Raw genomic sequence first — 27,755 nt, forward strand, 5'->3', positions numbered from 1 at the left:
CTCCTAAATGCAGTGTAACATTACATGCAATGTATTTAATTTAGCCTAATTCATACATTGCCTGAGGCCCTTTGTGTTATTTTGCGTTCATGAAAGATAGGGCTCTGGGAGTGTGGGGCCTGCCCACCCAGAGAGCTGCTGGGATATTTTTTAGAGCCCTGTATGCAACAACATTAGCAATTACAATATGAAGAGGATGATATTTGAGCAGAAACTTACACAGAACACTGGGAAGTCACGATAGGGTGAACAACAGGTAGTGTAGGTTTATGTGTGTGTGTGTGTGTGAGAAAGAGATCTATCTGTAAAAGTTTAAGGTTACATCACCACAGGCAAACCACAGACTTCCATTTCTTTTTCTCCACTGTCATCTAGTTCCTTTCTATTTCCCTCCTCTTCTCTTTTTTAACACTGTCTTGTCTTTTCTCTCTGCTAGTTCATTCCCATCCTCTGACTCTTCTCCCTCTTCAGTCTCCATTTTTTCTTCCATCTTCCTGCATTCCTTTTTTTTTTCATTGTCCATTCCTAGCTCCTGTTTCGTTCTCTGTTTCTCACAGTCCTCTTTCTCACTCTCGTATTATGATGTTGTCTGAACAATTGGCGGTTTTATCTCCCTCTCCGCTTGTAGATACAAAGGTGTTTTTAATCTTCAACCATTATCTAAAAGTACAAGAACCTCCAATCAATAAACTGCAATCTTTGCGATCCACCCCTCCTTGTCACTCATCTCCTATTCCTCTGTCATTAACACTTCTTTATTTAAACATGCATGTCACCTTTTTCCACTTAAAATCCTAATATTATTTCCTCTTCTTCCTTTCTCTGAGCTCTCACCTGCCTCCCTCCCTGCCTCTTCTCCTCCTTTCCCCCCTCTATGCATCGCATGCCAATTTGTTATTGATTTTAAACTGTATCCTTCATGGAAGTTGACAATTTGCAGCTGACAATGTCCACTTTTTTGTGCATTGTAAAAACTTTTTAACACATTTATACCACAATTGCACAAGGTTTTAACATGGAGTTTGTTATCCGAAAAGCCTCTAGCAACATCACTGTCATCATCATGCATACTCAAAGCCCAATCAAAATGTTGCAATACAATACAGTTGCTTTCTCTGTGGCTCTCTCTGTGGCAAGTATCTCTCCTACACAACCTTGGTCTCTGCCATTCACAGCGTCTGGTCTGTATGGTGTTTTTGTTTGTGTATTGTGGTGTCTAGTGTGAAGAAAGCACTGACACTGGATTCTATAGCATGTTCATGTCCTTGTATAACAAATCTTGGATGCTGCTCTGCGCCACAGTGGGCACATTGGATAAATGTTCCATCTGGAGATTCAACAATATTAAGAACGTTCAGTGTTACAACAAAAAAAAGGATGTATTCACTGCCTCAAATTTTACTTTAAAAACGTGTTCTGGAGGAAGTAGAGGTGTTGGGAAACAACAGCCAATTGCTCATTTATATCAGTTAGGCCCATGATGTCAGGTAGTATCAATACTCTATCCATACACAGCTGTCTCAGAAAAATTGCAAGCGTCCCCTAAAATTTTAAGAATACAGTATTAACAGGTCAGATGTATCCATGCTATTATGGAGTAAGGATACACATGACATCTCACACTCCAGTATATTACCACAACTTACCACAAGAGACCAACATCAGCATGATACATCAGACTTGTCTGACAAACTGACAAGTGTTCTCATTACAAGAATAGATGAGTTTAAATTAAAAGTCATCTTAAATAATAAAAGGTTTGAACTTTTATGTGTGTCATTTCTAAAGCTTAAAAAAAAAAAGTACCTACAACACCTGCAAATCCTCAGCTTTTAATTTGATAACTGTCAAATGCTCACATATTCAGTCTGCAGAACTGCCAACCAAGTTTGAAAGTTGGTTTGCAACTTAACATCAAAAACCTACTCCAATTTAGAGATTTGATTTTCAGGCTTGATGAAATCTGCAGCAGCTGTTAAAACCTGACTGAAGAAACTGACTGGGAAACACTCTTTACCTCCCTGAACAATTATCAGTGATGAATTCCTCAATAGACCAATTAACCCCCAGTTCCTCCAGTGCTGCTCAGTAGCGAACAGTCAAAGACTGTGGTTATACTGGCCAGCTCCCAGGTGTGAATATGTGTAATTGGATAAATGTAAAGTGCAGCGTTGATGAAAATGTTCATTCAACCATTGCAGGATAAATAAAGAATGAGAGTTAAAGTAGGGTGCAAAACAGTCATTAATTAGCTTGTTAACTTGTGTTTCACTTGTGTCAACTTGTAGTAAATAATGTAGAAGTGAATAAATTTTACATTTTGAGTCCATCAGGCAGCCTTCTGGGGAAACCCTCACTTCACATGACTGTCTCTCTGTTTTCTTCCTCACTCATTCTCATCTCAAACTAAACATAAAACGCCCATAAAACAGATGAAACACAAAAGATAAGAACAACACAGGCACACATTGTCTCACTCTATCTTCCTCTCACTCATTGTCTCACACACACATACGCTCAGAGAGAAAACCAGCGCTGGGGAGTGATGGATGAGGAGAGGAGCTGTGTGGGTGTGGCTGAAATGAAACTAATGACAGAAAGACAAGCAAGTGAGTAAACAAGAAAACAAGTGGGAGACAAGAGAGAGCAACAGAGATGGGGAGATACAGAAAAATAAAGACAAAGAGAGGCAGAGATGAATAGAAACAGGCAGACCAAAAAGAATAGATGACAGCAATACATAAGAAATGGATGTAGCCTCTGTTTGTTCCTTAAGTGCAGCCTGAAGCCAATTTTCTTAACTACAGCTGAGTTACTGAAGCCATTCTGCTGTATACCTGCTACACTAGTAGTATTTTAAGGTGTTTATAGTTTGGAGTTAACTCTGTTATTTAGAAATGATTCAAATGTTGTTTGTAATTAACTGAAATTACCACAGCATTGATCTGTTATATTTTAATTTTAGGTTATGTCTTAAAAGTACAACTGATTTCCTTGAATTCTTTTTTGAATCCGTTTTTAGTGAAATCTAAATACTTTTCAGCTCAGCTCTCATTGTGTAATGTACTGTGCAGTTTCATCTTAACTCCATATCTAATTATTCTCTGTGTGAGAGATGATACAGCTTGAAAACCCCTAATGGCTGATTAAGTGGTTAAAAAGCTGCTTTATAACAACATCTTATATAAACTGCCTACTGCTGTCTGTTAGAACAATGTTCAATTTTAAACCAGTACAGGCCTGAATACATTTCTGATAAATTTACCTACACACATTTATAAATGTGCAGAAAAAATCAAAGTAAATACAACTTAATTTGACAGGATGACAGTTTGTTCAGGTATGATGCGACAGTTGAAAACTCCTTGATGGCGTGTGATGGTGGTGGGGCTTTGTCCCAAAAGTTTTCCAGCTAGCCTGGAGAAAACTGTTATGAAATGAATCCATTTCTACCCACACACACACACACACACACACACACACACACAAACACACACAGACGCACCTACATACACACATACAGACTGTGAATCAGGCTTTAATTACCTCTCATAGGAACATCAGATGGCAAACAGTTCTTAAACAGCCAGCTGGGAAAGAGAGAAAGAGAGATCGAGGGAGCTACAGAGAGATATAAACAGTAGAGTGGGACAGAAGAAAGAAAGAAAGAAGGATGAACACAGAATGAAGCTGTAAATAAGGACAGAGAGGAAAACACGTTCACATCCAATCGATAAGATGATGGAAAAAAGGTGAAACAAGTAGAAAAGTCAAAGGTTGGACTGAGGGATGGTGCATTAATAAGAAGGACCAAAAGTTAAAATAGTGAGCAAACCAAGAGAGAGAAAAATAACGAATACTGTTTGTAGGGCAGGAGACAGAGGAGCGAAGAGGGGAGGTACATATGGAGGGATCCTCCTCTCCTCCGGCAATAAGCAGAGAATGAACAGATGTCCAGCAGGAGAGGGGAGAAAGAGGAAAGCACTGAACTGGAGTGAGTGAATGTAAGCAAGAAAAGGAGAGATATTGTTAAAATGTGTTAATTTGTTTCTATTATGGCAACCAGTGAAGGAGCACTGATAAATCATTACTTTACATTTACATTTATTCATTTGGCAGACACATTTGTCCAAAGCAAAGTACAAATGAGGTACAGTCTAAGCCACTGTAAATCAAGGAGCTCACATTCGCACTAAGTACAGTACAGAGGAGATTGTAGAAAGAGAAAAATCAGAGCATAGAGCCACAAGCTCTGCCTGGTTTCCTGCTGAGAGCCACTTAAAGGCTAATCCCTCACTGGTCTGTCTATATGTATGTCAGATTTACAGTTATTAGCATGATGGAAGGGCGAGCAGGGAAGACTTTCTTTAAAGTGGAGGGTTGAGGTTCAAACACACCTGTCTCGCTCAGATCTCTAACTGAATCCTTATCAGCTGTTACTGCAGCTAATCCTGACCTCTGAGGGGGAAAAAGAGAAACCTTTCCACATGCAGATCAGCAAAGTGTGACAATATTGTAATTAGAGCCATTTTCTGTCTTTTAACAGCAGAGAAAACCAGATGGTGAAGCACTTCACCGTGGCAGGTACTTTTAAAGACAGTTAACACTTTAATGGCTCGGTTTGTGTGTAAAATGTATTTGAAAGGCTATTTTTTTTCCTGAGGACACCAGTACTAAAAGTGCTCCAATAAATTAATTTTAAACACTGATGAAATAAATAAATGGTTTACAGCAAAGCTGACCAAAGAAATAATAAACAGATGTTGATTTATTTCACTGAGAGCAGAGCCTGATAACGGAAGCATAGAAGAAAAAACAGAAAGAACTAGACGTATTATTAAAAAAAAAAAAAAACCCTGTTCAGAAAGGATGTCATGAAAATTCTATTAGATTTCTTATGTTTCAAAAAGCAATTACAGTATTTAATATTCAAAGTATATCCATGTCACATTAGAACATTTTTCTGCTGTGGTTCCTTTCCGGTTTAAGGTAACTTATCCTCTTAAAGTGGATCCGTTAATAACTTGGCCAAATAGTACCATTTTGTTACTTGACTAGTCTGAAAAACACATTTTGTTTTCCATTAGTCTACAAATAAAATGATTTTTGCCTGGATAAATGTTCAAATGGGCCCTTGGCAACTGTATCTTCATTTCATCCAATACAAGAATGTCCAGAGTGCAGAACAGGAGACGATGGACAGAAAGAGTGGTAGAGAAAGCAACACAAAGAGAGAAGGAGAGAGAGACAGTGGCATCTCTACAGCTATAGATAGAGAGGAAATGGGAGAAGGATGGGGAGGAGAGAGGTAGAACAGTAGAGTGATAGAGAGGTGGAGGTGGGAGTCCTTATCAGAAAAAAGCAGACGCCTTTATCTCCCTGCCCTCCAGACTCACAAACACACACACACACACGAGGACAGAAGACCACTGACTGCCCACACAATCACACACATGCACACATTTACAGATGCACGTCCACACCCACCTATACACGCAAAGGTACAAACACTGGCAAAGCACAAACACACATCCTCCCGTCAACAGACACTCACAAACTCACACACACAACAGAGACAGTGCCTCCATCCAGCACTGCCCATGTGTCACAGTAACCTCCCTCTACCTAACAACATGCACATGCACACACCTACAGGTGAGCGACAAGCACCATTTACACACAGACAACCATGCCCGCCTCCCCTCCAGCTGCCATGGCAATGAATACCATTAGCATCCAATAAAATGTCAGGGGGGCATGAGCAAGTAACTCATCACACACGCACACACACAGACACACATAGTCAGAAATGTCAGAGGCCTTTGCCCAGTAATGTATGTGATGGAGAGAGAAGGCAAATGTCAGCTGTTCCTCAAAATGGCAGCCAGCAGCTGTGTGGGCTATAAGGCAGTGACTGTGGACTGATACTGCCAGACACACACAGACAGCATATCTGTTTGAACTGTTGCTTGTGTGGCATCACATATTTACATTAATAAATCATCGACATATTAAATTTAGCACAGAATTAACAAAATGAGGTCGGTGGTCTCAACACTGCAGAAAATCTGCTTTGCAGATTTCACAGCATCAGTTATTTTATGTGAGCTGAACTAAAGCTTGAACAAAACTTACTTGCAATCACTTTCATCATATATATACTTGTATCATTAAAGCCATAGAGAAAATAAGTTCGCACAGCACTGCAAGCGAGATGGGACTGATTGTTTTTCTCAATTGTAAAGCTTTATATGGATGATTAAGAAACTGAGGGATAGCATAAACTGCCTAAGTAAGGTGTGGGGCCAACACGGCTCTCCTTGACATCTAAGGAGGTCATGTTCAGAAGAGCAGTGCATGAAAAAAAAAATGCAGCTTGTCTTTCATACTGTACCATTTACATCAAAACAAGCAGACACCATAATGTTTCTGTTCCCCCTGTGATTCATCTGATTTACAGACTGATTAACTGGCTAAAAATAAATCTTCTTAACCCCTTTGCTGACTACTGTGGCAGTTACCAGAATATTTTTTGTGACATCAAACGGCTACAAAGTGAGATAGGTTTCCACTCATTCTTGTGAACAGGTCTTAAAAGCAGCAGTAGTTCAGCAGGCATGTGGCAAAAATTGGACGTCCAGAAATTGCTTTGTTTATGATCAGTCAAAGTCACTTTTTAATGACTGCATTTACACACAATTTGAAAATAAATGATGTTGGTGATGGAGCTGGAATCCAAAGATGAGCTTCATTATAAATGAACTCCTCATGAGTCCCCAAAAACTCCACAGCCATCTGTCAACAGAGGGGGGAAAACTTTTCTCTCATTCATCAGCCGAACGGATGGATAGAGGGATGAAAGTTGTGTGATCCCTGGCCAAGCCTTTCTCCATCCGCCCTCCAACCCCCTACGCAGAAATCTCAGCAGCAGCCACTGGCAACACTCGCCCAAGGTCACAGGGACAAAGTCAGGGGTAGAGGAGACGGAGAGAGAACCAGGGAGTGTGCATGTTTGTGCTGGTAGAAGAGAACGAGTGCATGTGTGTGTTCATGGGAGTATGTTTGTGTCAAGGCATAAGGGGTTTAAGATAAGGTATAAAGGTGTGTGTGTTCACATGACTCTTTGTGTGTGTGCATGTACAAAGCACAGGGGGGATATATAATAACTTCAACAACTCCTGTAGCTCTGTGCGTGTGCGTGTGTGTGTGTGTGTGTGTGTGTGTGTGTGTGTGTGTGTGTGTGTGTGTGTGTGTGTGTGTGTGTGTGTGTGTGTGAGAGCGAGGAATAAAGATGACTGCTGACTGTGCCACAACTCAGCAGGCTGGGCAACATGACGATAAATAATCGGCTCTGAACCACTGCACTAATGAGCCAAACACACACATACACTCACATTCAGCATTTCACTCTCATACACACACACATGCGCGCGCACACACCTATTGTGCTACCTCACATGCCATGGTCCTCAAAAGTGGTTTATTCTTTGACCTACTGGACTGGATAGACTGATTACACATAACACAGCCAATTAGTATCAGATGATACACACACACACTCTGGAATGACTCACAAATATGAAACTTTCCTGCAGACAAGCAGAAGGCAAGACTCGACAGTACACACAGCATCTATATCTACAGCAGACCACTGGGTGTGTGTTGGCTGTAGAGAGTGATCCATCAGGAACCCCACTGCCATGCAGAGGTCAAACCCATCAACCCCGGAGACCGTTGCCAGGACGATACACACTTCAGCCAAGAACCAATCACAACAAGTCTCTCATGCTTCACAGCACACCACAGGTAATCCCAGTAAAGGACACGGTGTAGTTTGGACCTATTATGTTCCCCTCCATTGAAAAAGTGAAAGTTTCAGTTCAACCTCATAAATGACAGTGCTGTAGTGTGTGGTGCGTGTCAGTCAGACCCTACATGTTGCCTAACAAATCTCAACCATTTTAGTGTCAAATGTACTGGGAAGCATCTTTGCTAAAACTAGATCCTTATCAGTGGTGGGGTAAAATATGTTTGGCAGTCTCGCAATATGGTGGAACTAAATAATTTGTTGATCATGTGACATTTTTACAACCACATTTTCAATCACATTTATTCCTTTATCCAACAGAACTTTCATTCATTCATTTCATTCTTTTTTTAATCATTCAAAATAAATACTAAAACTAAGTTTTTGCTTTTACGTTACCAGCATGACACATTCATGTTCACCAGAGGATGAATCCTACTGACCTTGGTGATCCCTGACTTTTCTTCAAGGCCCAACATGAAGTTTACATTTGTTGTTTTAAGTGAAATGTCTTGACAACTATGGGATGGATTCACTCATTTGGTGAAACAGCTTCTCTGTAAAAGGATGCTTGTGTTCAATTTTGCGCAAACTGATCATCACCTGAGATACACAGTAAATTGGCTAAAATGTAAACAACTACAAAACATTGACATTTTTCTCCCTCCTCCAAACTTCTGTCTCTGTCCATATCATCCCCTGATCCACTGTTTTTTTTTTTTTTTTTTTAATGGCAGCTCCCAACACTTGTTTAGCTCTTTGTTGTTGTGTGGTGCCTGTTGACTTCGTTTCCTCTCAGCCTTTCTCCTTCCCTTCCCCTCTCCTCTCCCTCCTCTTTTCCTCCTCACTGCCTTTGGGTAAACATTTGTCAGAGTAACACAAGTGTCTCAGGTAAAGATATGCAGATTAACTCTAACTCGTTTGCATAACGAGCTCTTATTTGCCAGTCTAATTACGGTGGCATGCAGGGGCCATCCCAGAGCTGCCCTCAGGGTTCATTAGAGGGGTTCGTTAAGAGGTTTGTTAACGGGCAGCTAATCGCTTCCCCCCTCTTTAACAAATAGAGGAGCCTGAAAGTCCTGAAAAGACTCCCACTAAGCACACAGCTATGTTGGTTTAAAGAAGACACATATACACACACACAAGCACTAGCACCATTTCTGGTGAGCAAACACATTCCGTACTCACACAAACACACAACGTCCTTCTCAGCACATTACTCACACACACTGGCACGCACAAACACAAGCATTTAATCAGCACTCCAGGGACAAAGCGCTGGTCAATGTATTTTTCCTTTTACAGTTTCTTTTACATGCTATACATTTGTTCAAGGAAAAACCACATGGGCACATACTGTGACGCAGAACTTGGAACACACACAAACTCAGAAGGCCAACAAGACCTTGGGAGTTAAGTTGGCTGTTAACTCCTACCCACAAACAGTCTCATGGGAATGTAATGTTTGGGTCTGAAATGACAAAGAAACTGCTTTATTTTCGAAAACACATCACACAGGCAACTTTTTCACTCAGGAAAAAATATGTGACATGATATCTGTAATCTACATCGAATACTGTCATCAAGACAACTAAATTTCCAAAGTGATATGGGATCATTGCCCATTCGTTAGTACTCACTATTATTCACACCATTATTTGACATGGAACTAAAAACTGAATCTGTTGTAATTACATCACCTGACCTTTAATAAAACTGATGCTGTTCACACATGACTAAAGGCACAATCTCAGCAGTATCACTGCATGTAGGCCACCCATGTGTTATATTACACACAATATAATTAGAAACTTGGGTCTTTATATTTAGCTTGCATTCAGCCTCCAGACAACCCAAGCATGTGTTTTTTGGGAGCAGTGGTCAGTGTGCTGTTTCATGAGAACCTTTCAGGTGGTTCGCACAGAGATTTCCTGTCCAAGGTTTCAAGTACTCTCTTCTTATATTAGAGTGCAAGCAAAAAGTGAGACTTTGAATATCTGTATCAAGTAACAAGTAACAGTTGCATGATTAAACGTCTTTATGTTTAGACACTCTAAACAGCTGGATAAGGTTTGGGACAGATTTTAGTCTTTTTGGTCATACATTCAAGCAATGTGGCTTCCCCATGAGCCAGACTGCTTTAACTATAAAAACATCAGCTCCCCAATAAATTTAGTTAAAATCAAGTCATCGGTGTCTGAGATATTTAGGCTTTACAGATGGAAGAACAAACAAATAATAGAATGGCAAAGGTAGAAAACTGAAACACTAGGAGAGAAAGGAAAGAGGTAAACGAGTGAGAGTTTTATCAAATACACATTAGTAAGTTAAAAAAAGAAAAAAAAACAAAGTTTGAGTAAGAAGTTCAATGTGTTCGATTAGCTGAATATCCAGACCTGCAAGGAGCTGCTCAAATGCCCCCTTGCTTTGCTCAGGGAGGTCTCTTTGTGAACATGAATATCAATGAGAGGGATCAATTTATTAGATCCTGCATAAATCTATGAGAATTGTAATGTGGATCGTGTCCGCATTCACATCATTAAGATTCTGATATTTGTGTAAGGCACTGCGTGCAGAAATAGTAAGACCATTACTCCTAACAAATAGGAAAAGGTCAGAATTGTGGTTCAAGTTCTCTTCACAAAGGCTGAAGAAGACAGTCTGTGATAATGTGCAGTAATCACTGGGTATAGTCTCTTTTAGTGAGTCACTGTCTGTAATCACCAGGCTGTCACTGTGATCTACAACAGATGCAGCTTCAGTTGTTCATCTCTTAAGCCCAGCCTGATGCCAAATCTCACTGAGATGTCAATATTCTCGTCCGTCGGCATCACAGGCATCTTATGCTTCCCCAAGAGCGTATAGTCATTTCTGTCAATCAGAGGTAATGTAACAATGCTTTTAATCCTGTACTTCAATAAGAAATTGTCACAAGGTGAGCAAGTTCAGCAGCTCTAAACGGCAGATGGATGTTCTAAAACAGTGTCTTGTCGTCCATGAAATTTCAGGTTGTAAACTCTTTTCTTAGATTTTCTCTCAGCTTCTTAGAACAGCTACAGTTTATTTTTCCTCTTCTGCTTCGTCAAGGTCATGAACATGAAATTGTAAAGGTGAGAGGAGTTTAGATTTTCTTGTGCAGTGATCAGGCCTGTATTCAGCTCAGAAAGTCAGAGTTAATGTGCTCACAGATAATTCACATCTGGGAAAATGTGCGTGTATTATGCTCTGCTGCCCAATTCTAAATCATTGGACTGTTTAAGCGAGACAGACAGACAAAGATAAGATAAAATGATTACAGTTTTACAAAGCAAAACAAAGGTCAAAGTCTATCTTGGACAACTTTTTTTTAACCAGCATTTTAATTCAATTACTGTGTGTTGAGTCTTGCAACTACAGCATCTCAGCCTCCCCCTCCCTGGCCTCTTGGTGGGCCTCAGGGATTGATGCCCAAAATCCTTACACTGTCTTCCTTTGACAGACAGAGCGCAGCCGAGTTGAGCATGTTAAACATTATGTAGATGGAGTTCTGAAGCCACTGGGAGCTTTGTAAATAGTGTAAATCTCTGATGTAATGCTGGCCTAAAGGCTGAGAGCAACACAGACGGAAATGTTAAATCTCTCACTAACCGCTAACCCTCATGCTCCATCTTTTTCCTTCACCAAATACCCGTCCCTCCCTTTGTTTTCGAACTCAATTCATCTCATTCATTCTTTTCTCTCCATTCTGTCTCTCTGTGGCCTGTAATTTGCTCTTTGCCTCTCCATCTCTCCTTCCTTCTCTACCTTTTTCCTCTTTTTCCGTATTGCTCTTCCTCTCATCTCTGTCCAATCTTTCCCTCATCCTTCTGCTGGCCAAAGTCCCATTTCACACTGCTACTTTTTCATCCCCCTTTTCATCTCTCACTCTCTCTCTCCATCTCTTGATCCCATTTTTTTTTTCCACAGCACCCAGATCGTGGCCTGGTCTGGCCTTTTAATGTCCCCCTCTGCTACTCTCTCTTCTTAGCTGTTTCTATTCTCTCTCCCTTGCGCTCTCTCTCAGACTGTAGCTAATGCCATCAAGTATTTGCAGCAGCTCTGAACCAAAGATTCAGAGCACATGGCTCCTAAGCTACATACATACATACAAGCACACATAGGGAACAAGATAAAAACACCTCAATGTCAGCAAAAGCCTATGAAAACATTTGCGCTCGCCCGTACCTATACATACAGGCCATAACACACACACACACACACACACAAAACAAAAAAAAAACACACATACGTAAATCGTACCTCTTTGACAACAAAAAACAAGTAAACAACTCATCGCCATTTCAGACCTGTCAGTCATCAGCCAGTTAAAGACTTGAGTCGTCCAGTGTGTGTTACACATTTAGGATGTCATAGATGTGATGGTTACTGTGGAGTAGCAAAACTCTGCCTTCCTTTCTTTAGGTTTTTTTTCTATGAGGTTTTTTTTTGGTTATTTACCTCAGTTATGTGTTCACATCAACCCAAATTGGAGGTTTATTTTAGGTCACTTCACTGCTTTTATTTTTTTCTTTCAGTGGATTCAATCAGGAAACTGGACTCATGGCACAATATTAAGGTAACTTCTTATATTCCCTCATAGGCTCAGAGCTGACAAGACTCATAACAAACCAAGCTACAGAGGAATGAAACCCAAAGAAAAAAAAATAAATCATTCATTCACTGGATGTAACCACAAAACTGAATAAATAAAACATTTACTATTTGCTTACTGTGACTATTTACGGACAAAGTACTCAAACCAGCGTATTTCCTAAGTTCAAGGGGAAGTGCAGAGCAAACATAATACGGAATTGAAAAAAGTTTTCACTGCCCCCCCCACTGCAACTGTACCATACTTCATGTAGCATAGAAGGTTCTTTGCTTTTGATTCGTGCAATTAAGTCCTTCAACACACCCACGTTATGGGTTTACAGTTGGTAAAGATGAATGCAATTCATTTCTTTTCCTTTCTTGGAAGTTCTTTCCCTTCTATCTCAGCTCATTTCCTGTCACTTCAACTCAAAAAATAACCTTTAAAAATACAGATTCAATACAGAAGACAACCACAACAAGTAGACAGTAAGAGTCATGTCACCAGGCAATTCCCAAAAGCCTTGTGTGTTCAGGCACTTATCAGAAAGAGTTTTCTTTGTTAATGAAGGTTGAAAGTTGCACCGAAAAAAAGGTGCGGATTTTGTATTTCATAGAGAGACGTGGGCAACAAGAACTACTAACTTGGGGGAGAGAGACCTTCATAAGAGTAAGATGAAGCTGTGGCCCTCGGAAGGCAAAAGATTAGAATCCTTAAAACATCACAGGCTGCATGATTTGAACTCCCAGACGAAAAGCTAAAATCACATCAGCCAACTGACCCACACTGTAATGATCCAATCAGTCCTGACACCCAAACTGGCTCCTCAGTTTTAACATGTCTATGCCTTAAGCCCACCAAACTAATTCCTCTGCTTTAGATTTGTACATGGCTGTCATAGTGAAGACCTGATTCAAAACAAATTTAATTTTACCTTTACACACAAAACTACAAATACACTCAGTTTCTTGTCAATCATGCATGCTTACAGTTGCATACTGTGCACGGTCTCACGTTTACATATGCACAGTTGTAGACAAGGCCTTTTGCTCTTTCTGTCTCCCAAGGTAAAACAACAGACAGCCTAATTGATTTCTGTGTGAGTTTAAACTGACTGTCACTAACACAACTCTCCTGCTTTCTCTCTTTCTTTCTGTCTTTCTTTTTTTATTTATTTATTTATTTTTTGCTTCTGTGTGGTTTCAGGTTTGAAATCAATTTGGCTTAGATGAAAGTTTTCAATTTCATTAGCTTGATCAAATGGAGTGCTGTTAACAGGCGGCGGTAATAGAAAATCATTTAGGCCGAGCAGCTCACACACTCTCAAAGGACTGGTTAAGAGCTGCTCAGAGAGGGAGAGGGAGAGATAGAGATGGAGAGATGGAGGGGGAGGGTGAAAAGGGGACAAGAGAGAGAAGGAAGGTGACAGGTGGGAAAATATCGACAGAAGTCAGTGAGAAGGAAAGAAGGAGAAGGGAAAGAGAGAAACAGTGCATTAGAGAGAGGTAGGAGAAGAGATGGGAGACATGATGGCATGAGATAAAGTGATAGAGTAAGAAAGATAAGGAGAAGTGAATAGTAAGGACAGAAAACGCACTTTAAAAAGAAGAATGTGACAAAGTAGAGAGAAAAGTAAGATAGGCAGAGGAAAAAGGACATAAAGAAACAAAGATTAAGTGTTAGAGTGATAGATGGCAGTATGGGAATGATTAAGCGAGCAAAAATGTCACAATAAAGCCTGAAAGGGAAAAGCATGCAAAGAAGAAATGGAAAATAAGGCAGAAGGAAACAAAGAAATTTGTCTCTTCATCTTGTGTGTCTGCTAAGTACTGGCCCATTAAACCTCTGTTATTGGTCCTCAGATATTTGTCAGAGAAAAAATATGTTGTGATAAAAGAATTAAACAAACTCTTAGCCATCAAAAAACTCAGCAGACCGCCAGATAAATATTACCTCTTTGATGAGAAAAACAAATAGCGAATCAGTCATAGATTAATGCAGAGAGGAATGCAAAAGCAAAGAGGAACTGTTTTTATAATTCTGCACTGCGACTTGCATTTAGATAACATTAACCATGCCCTCTTTTGTGGAATAAAAAGTGCATTTCTAGAAAAATGTTTCCTGTTGAAAGGCATCACATAAAATACTGTTTTGGTATTGGCACATGTATTGAAAATGTTCAATGCGATACCCAGCCTCATATAAAAACAAGCACATTTGCAGACCTGAGAATGAACAGTGTGCTTTTTGAACACATTTTCTTGATAATATGTGGTTATAGGATGAACTGTCACACTGGAGTTACTGCAGATATGAAAATTATAGTTCGTGGGCAAAAATGTCCAACATTTTACATTTGTATTTGCAATTTTCATGAGAGTTGGAGCATGTAACAAAATGAACAACCTCTTCAATCACAGTATATGTAATTTTTGTCTCAATCAGTTTATATCACAGAATAGCAAATTTTCTGGAAAAAATCCATTGAGAAGCTGTGTCAAATGCAGCGTATTAAATAACCTGGAAAATCAAGATACACTATCCAAAAATCATATAAAAATCACATTATCACAAAGCAGTTCAGCTCATTGACTTGTAATATTCCTCACAATGGCCTAATAGTCCGAGAGATGTTACAGGGAAAGATACCAAGGTAGAAATGGTAAGGGAAAATATCTCATGGTGCAAAATTTATATTTGCTGCTGTATTATAAATGTGTTCTCAAAAAACCCAACCTTATATGAAAGCAACATTGAAAACATCACGTGAAAATGGAAATTTTTCCTTTTCAAAAGGACATTTTAGACACTTTAAACACTTCTTTTACATGTACATGCTGTTAATGTGTTTGAGTAAATCTTTGATTTAAGAAAGAAAAAGATGAGCTGTCCAGCTACTATACGCAATAATTACATTTCAGTCTTCAAACTCACACAGTCACTCACACACACACACACACACACAGCAGATATACCAATAAATTGAATTAAATCGCAATTCTATGGGAAAATGAAAGCTAATGTTAATCAATTGTTAGCCTCCTCTGAGTCATTGTGTCATGATGATAATGATCAGACATTCCGTTTCTCTCTCACACATGTGCGCACACTTTCTCACTCACACACACACACACACACACACACACACACACACACACACACACACACACTGTGTGTGGCTAATCAGCCAAGTGAAACTAATGCAGTGGGAAATGTGTTGCTGATTAGCTCAACCTTAAACCCCTCAACATGACTTCTAAGACCTACAGTAGTAGTCATGCACGTACACACAAACAGACACACACACGCACAAAATTAGTCTGGCTATTCATGCTAATCTGAGGGAAAATGACTTGCTCATTAGCAAGACCCTTAAACCTCTCGACAGGCCTTTGAAACCCAGCCGTCTCATGGTCAGAGTATACAGAGAAATGTAGGCTCGCACACACACACACACACACACACACACACACACACACACACACACACACACACACACACACACTCACACTCACACTCACACTCACACACACACACACACACACACAGGCTTGTGCTGAAGAAGTTGAGCTGTTCACAACTATTAGGACTAATCAGTTGACTTTCAGTAACTGCCTGTAGATTCTATTAATAGCAGAACATTTAAAGAGCAGAGCAGAATATACCAGTGAGAATAAAGAATCCAAAACACACAAACTCACTTACTCACTCTCTCAAACCTTAACCCTTTCACAAATTTTTCATACAACTTAAAATGACCTGCATCTCTCCATGCCTGACTTACACCCTTACCTGAATCCTAAATCGTAAACACCACAGTGTACCTCAAATGAAGCGCTGTCAGATTGTCTAGCAGTATCTAAAACCCCAGCCTCCATACTCCAGACACAGACTAAAGGGGGTTTCCAAAGCTACTGGACCATCCAACAAGCACTTTCAAATACATGCAAAGGACACAGAGTTCTTCAAGAGGGATCAGGGAAGTAGTGCGATACACCCAGGAAGTGGCTGTGATGGAAGGCTTTTCGCTCGACCTCCAAGTGTGGTGACACTTGACCCAAGTCTAAACGTCTTGCACACTCTTCTACTACATTTAGAACGTACCCGATACTTAATTCTAACTCCTAACTTTAAACTTTATAAAGTTTCCTTTATCTCTAAAACTCAGGATGATTCTCACAAAGATATCAAACACAGAAAAAGAAGCCCCGTCTTGACCCCAGCAAGGATTTTGTGATTTCAAACTAGTCTTTGAAAAGGCAGACCTCTAGCCTTCAGCTTTCTCATTGGGTAACAAAATATATTATTCAACATTCTTATTTGCCAAATCAAAACATATTCATTTCTATTACTGAATCCTTATTAAACTCAAGATCCAAAGGACGTGAAATGCTTGTAATGACAAGGTAAGCAGCAAAGTTAAATATACCAGCAAAGACATTAAACTGTGGGGTTTCTGAAAGGATATGTGTTTAAAAACTAACAATCTGAACATTTAAATGTAAAAAAATGCGCCTGTAACATTAAATAACATGCATTAAATAAACACAGACCTGACATCATGCACTAATTAGTTGTGTTATTGTTATTTAGGACAGAGAGCAAACATATGATTTAACTGATTTAAACGCAAGCAGTACAACATGACAGAAAAACATGTTTTGAGTTACTAAGTTAAGTTATGGGTCATCTCCTTCATCAAACGTCACAAAATTGCCAAATTCCCTTGAAACAGGAAGCTATTTTTGACTTCATCATTTGACTTGGATTCCAGGCATTTCTACTTTGGCCACAATACTGTGAGTACGTGATTGCACATTGTGGCTCCCTAATGACACATTCTTCTGTTGCATTTGTCATGTGTTCATCAGACAGAGAAAATGTGTGTCTTAGCGTGTGTATGTGCGTGAGAAAGTGTGTCTGTCTCTGTGTAAATATGTCCGAGCCCTGCAGCAAACAGTATCCTTCTAGATGTGATTTACTGATACAGAAGGAAGGGACACAGAGGATGAATGCACTTCTCAAGGGAAAAGAAAATCTCTCTCACTCTCCACCCCTCTCTCTCTCTCTCTCTTCAATCTCTCCATCTCCAACGCTTCCTCCTCCTCTGTGTGATGACAAGTAGAGTTGGTCTCCTTATGGTGACGAGAGCCAATTCTTTTCCTTATCATCCAGCTCCTTGAATCTGTAGGTGTGTGTCACTGTGTATATGTTTGAGTGTTCTTGTGCATCTGAGTGCACACGCGCTGCTTCGACCCATCAAGTAGCATGGGAAATCAATTCTTCCCATGGAGGAAGAACAGAGATTTTTATGCAAGATCCAGAAATGTACACATGTGCATGTACACATGATTAAGATTCTGGGTTTCCTAAACAGGTTAGTTAACTAACAATAACAAAACTAGTAATAAAACTGTTTTTAATTGTGGGAAAAGTAGTGGATGTTATCTCAAAATGACCTGTATTCCAACTGTATACCAGTGTATACTAATATTATCTGTGTTTTCTTTCCACACTGGAAAAATAACAAGATGAAATATGCTTAAAATGCCAGCTGGCAAAAATAAATCTATTTTTCAGCATCGTGTTGTAAGTCATTGGTCTGCTGAAACGGAAGAGATGCGAATGTGGATGATAGTGGCACAGCACAGCTGACAACTCAAGAAACAATGAATTAGTAAAATCTTGGAAAACACATTTATCAGGTATGTGTGAAAATTTTTGGATTTAAAATTAGCTTTTAACTTTTTTAAAGTTGCAGTTTGATTAATGTTCAGCACTACAAATCCGTGTATCATATTCTACTGGTGCAAAAAATGCAAATTCCTGGGTACAAGGTGCCAAAACAGTACTGTGATATAGGGATTATACATATGATGTATGAAACTGGAACACAGTGCTGGGTTTCAGACTGCCAAGACTCACATTCATCTGTACACCTACCCATTTGTGCTCATGGCAGGCTGGTAGGAATGGGTGTTTTTTTTTGTTGTTGCTGTTTTTTTTTTCAGTTGCAGATTCAGGAGCTCCTCGCCAATAGTCGAGGGGAGAGAGTTACTCTTCTACTGTCCCAAACAGGCGACCTTGCAGTCACGCCACAATATCCAGAACATACAAGATGCACAAAAATCAATACTCGAAAAAGCTGAAAAATTTCATGACCGGGGGAAAAGGGAGGCAGGGAGTGAAGAGTGTTTCATGTCCACTTCTTCCAGCCCACCCACTTTTGCTTTTCAGTGTCTCTATGACCTTCTCTACTGCATCTGTCTCTCCACGGACAGATGCACTCCTACTCTGGCCTCTCACTGTCACCATGACAAAAAGGCCATGTGAGTGTGTGCCTGTGTGTGACACAGGCACACACTCACACTGAATGGGTATGATTTTTGAACAACATGATATTTAGCCGCCTCACACACTCACATCTCCTTCTTTCTTCCATCCCACCCCTGCCCTCTTACACTCATAAATAAATGTTATAAAGTCACCTTTTCCATCCGTTACTTTACACATTACAGTCCTTTGTTACTTATTTTTCAGATAATTAGCTTCCTCTGTTTGCAAGTGTGTATGGATGTGTTGTGTGTGTGTGTGTCTGTGTGAATCAGCAAGCCAGTGAATGAAACAAACAATGAGACTCAAAGATACACAGAGAGAAGGGGGAGAGAGAGCAGTGTATAGAAGAGAGTGAGAGAATACCAGTGTGCCTGTGTGCGTGTGTGTGTGTATACCTGTGTGCCCGTGATTTTAAGTCAGTAATTATTAATGCTCTGTATTGCATGAGTAATGGTGCATAGTGCTGACATTCTGCTACAGGTTAACAGTGTAGTGCAAAACACGCTTGAGCACACAAGCAGACACACAAACATATACATACACATGCACACACACGCATGCACACACACGCACGCACGCGCACACACACACAGTTTTTTTTTACAGTGCAGGCTTTTTTTTTCCAGGCTTTGACACATGAAATAAATCCTCTACGACGTGGGTATTCTGGCAGTGACAGCTGAAAGGGAGCAGTTTGTTGTCATCTGTAAAAGTTAAATCCCAAACACGCAGAAACGCACACATAAAAAGGCAACCTCAACAAAGCTTTTTTTTTTTCTTTTTTAGATAACGATCCCTAATGTGGGGCCAATGGCTCAGGTGGTAGGGCAGGTTGGCCACTGATCCCTAGGTAGGCAGTTTAAAATATATGGATGGTGATCCGCTGTGGTGACCCCCTAGTGGGAGCAGCCGCAAGACAACAACATAAGGATCCCTGACATTGTTTATTTTTTTTAATAACTTTAAATAACCAAGATATAGTATGTCCTCGGGGGGGGGGGGCTTTTACAGTTGAGAAATAAATTCGTCAGTGCTCCCTACTGGGCAAATCACTATCTTTCAAATGTCTGTACAGCACTTTCATTTTACAAACTGTCAGATGAAACATATCTCCAACATTAGTGCAAATATCAATGAGTCAGCTATAGCGATATATGCACACGTACAGATATAAAAAGATTTATTGTGCAGTTGCACATGCAAGCAGCTCACACATCTACAACTGGAGTAAGCAAAAGAAAAATGTCCAACTCTCCAGTCAATTCAACATTACTGACTAATATTATGTATGACTAATATTAATGTATTTAAAAAAGGGTTTTTCTTTCTCAACTGGGCCAGCTCAGTACAAATGGCAGTGTGCCTCCAAACACTGGAGAACTTAAACACATCGCTCATGTATTGACTACATTAGTGATTTGCATGCCTGTGTGTGGGGAATTCCCCAGCTGCCCACCCACAACAGACGTCTTGCTGAGATTACGGAGCAGAGTCATGACCCCCCCCCCCCCCCCCCCCCCAAGACTATTCAGCCTCTGAACCTTCAAGACCAAACTAACTGTTTGCCTCTGAACAGGCATCTCTCTGATGTTTGGCTTTTGAACAGGCCGACAATGACAACCTGCAGAAGACCGGGATGATGAAATAAGGGAGTGATGTAATTACAATGAAATGGAATGACATGAAAATAGAGATGCCACTCAGGGAATTATGAGGCAATGGCATAAATAGGGACCACTGGGGAAATAAAAGGCCAATAAATAACTCTTTGGTTCATGCAGAGACACATATACAAAACATATTTCAGGTGGTGTTTTTCTGTGGCTGGAGTCAGATATGTGGGTGGAAAATTCTGAGGTATAACAGAGGACAGCTACAGTATGGTTACAGACGCATACACACACACACAAACGCAGGTGACTAAGGCTTATGTGACTAATCGAAAACACACACCTACCATAAATGCAAGCACACAGGCACAAGCAAGGCATGAACAAGTGAACACTGAAACACTTGCGCTGAGGAAGGTGTGCACACCACAGGCCGAGGGAGAGAGAAACAGACAGGAGAAGAGAGAAAAAGGAAAGAGACAGAGAAAGGGAGAGAGAACGTAAGGTTGGTGTTATGCTTTTATAAACAGCCTTAGGTGGCCATTACACCATTAAAGCCAGAGCTCCCCAGTGCCCAATAAAAACTGTTTAACCACAGCCAAGTTGGAATGGACCTTTCCCTATGCATGTGTGTGTGTCTGTGTGTCTATGTCTGAGAGAGAGGAGTAGAGAAAGAGGCTGAGACAGAGCAAGAAAAGAGACATCCTACAGGACAGCCTAACTACCAAGAGAGCAACTAAACAGCAGTCAAAGAGCAATATGCAGTGTCAGACAAAAGGTACAGGCAGTCCCTGGGCAAAAGGGGAAAAAAAATGTGGATTGCATTTCATCCCATATGAGCAGAAGAGAAAAGAAGAGAAGGTGACAGAAGGAGAGGAAGAGAGGGAGTGCTTGGTTGCTTTCATCTTTTGGTTACTCAGCCGTTTTACCGGGCACAGCTGTTTTCCGGCGCGTCGCCCCTGCTCGCCGTTTCCTCTCTGGTCTCCTGTCGGTGTGCCGTGCACCACGGCCACGGCGGCCACCGCTCCGGAGCGCACAACGCAGCGACTGTTAACTGCTCAGTGGGCCGTGAGCGGTCGGAGCTGATTAAAATACACACACACACACACACGGGCGCGCACACAGACACAGAAGGCGCTCGCGGGAGTGTGATTCTAATGCTGAAGGACTGTCATTTGTGTGGAAAACGGAGGCGTACAAACAGCACCCGGAGGGCTTCAAACCCAAAATATCTGTCAGCCTTCTTCATCCTATGCTCCTTCTTTTTTTTTCTCTCTCCCGGGAGTAAGTGGGTGGTGGCGTTACCCGACCTGAATTCAGATCTCAACCCTGTTTTACTGTTCTCGAAGAAGACAGTGGATCGCCATCTGCGCACACTATAACACACTTTGAGAAAAAGAATATTCTAATTTAGCTTCACTTGAGCTTTTAAGACTCGATTAAACTGCGCTCTGTAGTGCCACGCACCAAAATTCAGACCCATAAAACCCTTTCAAGAGTTCTGTAATGAAGTCCGTGCCTCACATAGGCTGACATATAGGAAAGATCCTGACCTCTCTCTTCTCTCTTTCTGTTTCTCTCTATAATACATGCAATTTTGAGGAAGAAAACAAGAATCTTGTGATAATTTTACGTCGGTTACTTAACATATAAAAACAGTGATCTACGTCGTTTACTCTCACTTCACCCATACCCATGTGTAGCCTAAATTTTAAGAGGGACGAGGGGAACCCTTCCTTTCGATTTAAAAGACCTCAGATCGTTTAAAAAAAATCCTTCACATCAGCTCTTATAAGGGACTCTCATCTCTAAACCGGATTCCAGGCGCGCAGAATATGTCATGCGCAAACAGTCAACCCTTTTTCTCAGAAATCCATAAATATATGTAAATATATACGTTCAGATTCATGTGTTTAGGAAACACCCTGCCATCGGGTCTCTGGGACCTCCATCGGGCACACGGGTAGGTCATCCTCCAACTATCCAGGGTTCTCGTGTCTCAGATGGCACAGGTTAGTACGCATCTGTCATTTGAGATTCGGCTCCGTCAATTACTTATTATTCCCCACACACGCACGGATACCGGAGATGTCAAGGTGAAAAAGGGCTAATCGATCGTCTTTTGGCAAAAAAATAAAAATTAAATTAAAAAATAATGAAACTTGCTTCATTTAAATTTCCTGAGCAGATTTGAAATGTTGGCAAACACAGCCTCCAGTCTGTGATTCACACATGGCACAAACGTCTCCTAACATTTTTGAAAGCGTCACATGTAACTTGCTGCAGTTAGACACTTTTTAGTCACCTATACTGCCACAATGCTTTCCTGCAGCATGGAGAGGTGAGTGAACTGAGTTTTGTGATGGGTTTCCCTTCATCCGTTGCAGACCAATTTCTAACACCACCCCTCTCCAAAGCGCAAATCAACGCGCCAAATAAACCAAGGGGAACATAACAACAGTAGTAACTTATATAATGTAATGATAACCCAATAAACAGCTGCGCTTTTAAAACAAAGACTGCAAAAAGTTGGCAAAATTCCCTTAATATTTCGCATTTTTAGAGGGTAAAACAAAAACGAAAAATGTATGTACAAAAATATGCTGACACTGTGTGTGACAATCCCGGTTTCAAGCCCAAAACAATGAAACGACAATGTCTAAAACTGGCAGCAACTTTTCGCCGGCATTCGCATCTCTTACCTTTCCACAGAAAAAGAAGAAGCACCGTCTTCCAGAGGCGACATCCCACCGGCGCGTCTCCCCTTCTCCACACCATCTCCATCCCTCCTGTCGGTAAAAACCTCCGGGACTGTTCACAAAATGGACAAAAGGGGATCTTTTAATATTTTATCTCTTTGATTCTTCCCCAGACAGATTACTACCGCGTCGGTGCCATCAATAATCTCATTTTGACCAAACTGCGCTCCCACTGTGGCTGACCTAAGACACAGCGCAGAAGAGGTTTTGAGTAAACTATAAATCCTTCTGGAGTCAGTAATAAAGAAGAAACCCCCGATGGGCAATGCCGGTGCAGGCTGGCTTCTGTTTTTAAATCCCCCCCTCAAAAAAGTCTGCGGCGTCTCTCCTTCAAGTCAGAACTGAGGAATGAACCCGTTTCCCCCTTTGGTGAGCTTTTTCCACCGGTGCGCTCCTCTGCTTTATTTATCCAAACGGGACGGCTAAAGCTGAGGAAACCTCAGTGTCTCTCCTTCATCACACGTTTCTTTCTTCCAAAGTTTAAACAAACCAGCGGAGTGGACTAAGAACTCCCCCAACGAATTTAAAAGTCCACTTCACGGGCGGGCTTGAAACAACAAAACACAACAAAACTCTTCTCACTTAAGGCTCATGTATTAAATAAAAATCCAAATTCCGCTCGCCCGGCAGCAGCTCCGTCCACTCTCCTTTTCCTTCCTCCCTCTGTCTATCCTCCGACTGTCCTCCTCTTGCTGTGTATGTTATGTGTGTGTGTGCGCGTCTGGGCTCAACTTGAGAGGCTGTATACACTCGTCCGCGGGATAGAGGGAGGAGAGGAGAGGACCGAAGAGGAGGAGGTCTGACGCTTCCACCAGCCGGCGGAGGAGGAGGAGGAGGAGGGACAGTGGAGGCTGAGGGGCTGAGGAGGGTGGAGGGTGAAGGCGGGATTTGAGGATATGAGTGACAGTTAAGCGGCCAATAGAGAGTCTAGGAATTTTTTGTTTTTTTATTTCTTTCATAATTTCACATTTCCTTTTATGGTTTATTTTTAGTTATTCATTTGTTTTGGAAGAGGATACAGACATCCAGCCCACAAGCGCAGCAAGTGCTAAAACGTTCGGACATTTTTTTTTCTTTTTTTCTAAATAAAAAAATGCGTGGAAAACTGAAATACAGAAAAACAAGCTAATGCGGGCATTAAAAACCAACGATAGTAAACAAAACACCTATAGATCAGACTATGGGAGATTTTCGCGTATACTGGAGTTCTTGCTGCAGAAAGGCTTAGTTTAAAATAAGATTCAAAGTTTAAAATAAGATGTGCCATAAAAAGAAAAGAGACCTGTTTCTCTGTATGGTTTGTGTGTGCGTGTGTGTGTGTGTGTGTGTGTGCATATTCACGTGTTGTTTATCCTTTCAAAACCTCTCTCTGCATTATTCATACAAAGACACACGCTACACCTGTTCTCTCTGTAATCGATAGAGGCCAGCTTCGCAGGAGCGCTTATGTATGTGCACGTACGCGTGCATACACATACGCACGCACACGCTTGCAGGCATACATATACATATACACACACCCGCCTCTGGTGGCGTGTGACAGCTTGTACAACTGCAAAATGTGATGTACCTTGTAATAAAACTCATTCACTTTCTATTGATAAGACGAGAGTGTGTGTATGTGTGTTGAGGGGAGGGGGAGGAAGAGGAGGAGGAAGGGGGGTGATGGTTGGGAGTGGTGGGTGAGCAAGCCAGAAGAGAGAGAACATTAAGGTCTTCTTTGAGTCCGAGACGATATTTCATAAGGCAGCATGCCTGGTTCCCTTTGTCAGCTAAATGTGTAAAAGCTAAAGAGATGACATTGTGACTTATTGAATTGCAAATCAGTCCGTCGGCGGAGGGATGGGAGGATTTCCGGAGACGGAGATACGTGAGCCTCGCTGCCTCTGCGCCCGTCTGTCTGTCTATCTGTCTGACTGCGCGGCCTCTGCAAGAGACTAAGAAGGAGCGACAGCCCCCCCTAGTGTCACAAAGAAGAGACACCAAGTGATGGCACTCACAGAAGACGACCTTTCCATACATTCATCCCTCACCTGTCCTTAATTAGTGGTATATGTGATTGTCATTGAAGAAGCTCCTCGCCTTGGTGCATTTATCTTTAATGTTTCCCACAGTATTCTCCTGTCACTGTGCTCTCTGTTCTTTCCACAGTAATTCTCCCTGTGAACTTAACTGGGCCCGCATGCTTTTTTTCCACTTGTCCTGTCTCATTGCTCACTCACTTTCCCCAAACACATTTTTCTGGCCTCCCAGTCACAAACTGACTACTTCTATAAAGTCTAGGCAACCACCATCGGTACATACTGTGGAGCTGAAACAAATCAGTGCATTTTAAAATATTATTCTAATTTCCATCCGGTGACTTTTCCTTCAGCCAGCTACAGCATTGCCTGTGACTTAAGCTTGAAAGATCTTTTTTTAACTGAATTATTCCTCTTGGGGCCGCAGACGAAGCAGGGCATTAGTTCAGCAAAAGTAAAAAGTAATATTTGTACAAATACAGAGTCTGTTTACCAGTGAGGCCCCACTGGCTGTTGGGAGAAAATCTGACACAGAATAAAAAGAATTGCAGATAATTCTCCATGTATCTAGGGACCCTAAATAAATAAATAAATAAATAAAAACAGACTACATCTTTCAAAGTATGAGTTAAAAAAATCTGCTGGTAAAAATATCGAAGCTGGCTCATCTAGACTTTTGTTGTAAACATTTTTTAGCTTATGACCCACTAAAAAAAGAAAAGATGCCAGCACGAAAACCTTTTACTCAAGACATAAATGAATTGGGCAATTTGATATCAAACTATTATTTTTTCCTTTCCCCTTTAAGGTTATTTCACTTGTCTCTGTTAGAGGAAGCCTGGAGGCAGCAAATATTCATTATATCACAAAAAGGAAGGCATTCATCACAAAGATTGCATTGTCATTTTGAAGTGTAACTCTTCAAATACAACCTGTAATGGATGTTATGTGACAAATGAAGAAGAATATGCTCTCAAAAACTGGTTCTCACTCAGTGTCATATGGTTATCTGATGTGCTTATTCACTGCCAGGCTGACCACAGACACAGACCTGTTCTACTTCTGCTTTTCAGTCAGGATGAGTCCAATGCAGGCCAGTTCCTTAATTATAGAAGTCCCACTTCTTACGGTGTGCTTGCCGGACTTGCTGCACTTGGTCTCTGTTCTCCATTCTCTATTCAAAAATGTTGTTCTAATTTAAAGGTCTGTTTAGAAAGCTTGAGTCTTGAGAATTTAGGGGTTAAAAAAATACAGTAATATGAAATGAAAACAAATAATGTCACTGCAGTGGTGCAGACAGCAGCTCCATAGGCTAGCCAGAATAGCTACTGCTTACACAGTGTATCAACTTAAAAAGTACAGGGAGACTTGAAAAGAAAGTCACGTTGAGCAGTATTTCAGTACTACACTATACAGGCACAGTAAAAGCATTTAAATGTCAAATTCAGAGACAGTGTAAAATCGATGAAGAATGCTCACTTGCACTATAATTAGGTGCCTGCTTGCAGGTATACAGTCCTGTTTTTGTCAGTCCTTTGAATGAATGCACATCTTGCCTTCCTCAGGAGTCACTGAAACACTGATTCATAAAATTAAAAAAAAAATTAAATTAAATTAAATTAAAAAAAAATCTAAAGACTGTATCAGAGTTGTGTGTACTTATAATACCCTTCCTTGTTTGAATTAATTGACTAATTAACAGAAAAAACTTATTTTCTCAACCTTAAAAAAAAAAAGTATTTGATGACTTTGACTTATCTCAAAATCCTCATGGCTTCAAAACTATTGCAAACATGCAGAGAGCTTAAGAAGCAGGTCTGAGTGGGCGAAACAAAGTGAGACAGAAAAAGTTGATCAGGCATGAAAAAGACAAACTAAGGAAAGAAAACAACTTTTTACTTCTCACCTTTAAACATGCTCAGGTTGAGTCTGACGTACATTTAAGCCAAGTGCAGAAACACATCACAACAAGCGAAAGAGCCCCTCTTCCATCACTGTCATTCTGCTGCCGTGCCCACCCTGAGGTGATGGTGGTCATCACGGCACCCGTCTCACTTCTCTCCCTATGACTTCTCAGCAGTGAGATGACCTTTGCACTGCAGTCACTCCACATCTTCTGTCAGCGGCTGAAAATCCATCTTTTAAAGAAAATACTTCATATCACTCTTGCCCTGCTGAATCACAGATCCCCTCTGTCAACGTGTACTGCCATATATCTCCTCATCTTAAAGGAACATTACTTCAAAAATTATCTCATTATTCTATTTAGTTTCCTAAACCTTCTAAATCTCAGGAAATAGTCCTTCTTGTAATTATGAACAATGAGAATCACATGACACTTATCTCACCACCATAGGGACTCTTCATCTCTTTCCAGTTGGATCAGCTGACATTTAGCCTCCTTGAATCTTAAGAAGGATAAGTACCAAAATGTTTGTTTTTAACAACAAATGGGATCAAATCCAGTGGCTCACAAATCTTTCTAAACACAACCCAAGTTCAGAAACGTTATCTACCTGCTCCAAGAACGGTAAAAAAAAAAAAAAAAAAGAGTACAGGTGATCCTTTTTAAGCAAAACTTCGCTCCACATTCACACAGTTTCTCACATTCAC

The 27,755-nt window shown here is 40.7% G+C and overlaps 1 protein-coding gene across 1 annotated transcript in view; it reads right to left on the minus strand.

Moving 5' to 3' along the window:
* The window catches only part of si:dkey-215k6.1 (transmembrane protein 132C), a 215,121-nt gene extending 191,975 nt beyond the window's left edge, over positions 1–23,146 (minus strand). Inside the window, exon 1 of the mRNA XM_041042341.1 lies at positions 23,065–23,146. Coding sequence (XP_040898275.1) covers positions 23,065–23,146 — 82 coding nt within the window. The remainder of the gene's footprint in view (positions 1–23,064) is intronic.
* Positions 23,147–27,755: the final 4,609 nt, after the last annotated feature.

The sequence above is a fragment of the Toxotes jaculatrix genome, chromosome 7, assembly GCF_017976425.1.
Source record: "Toxotes jaculatrix isolate fToxJac2 chromosome 7, fToxJac2.pri, whole genome shotgun sequence".
Taxonomy (NCBI): domain Eukaryota; kingdom Metazoa; phylum Chordata; class Actinopteri; family Toxotidae; genus Toxotes; species Toxotes jaculatrix.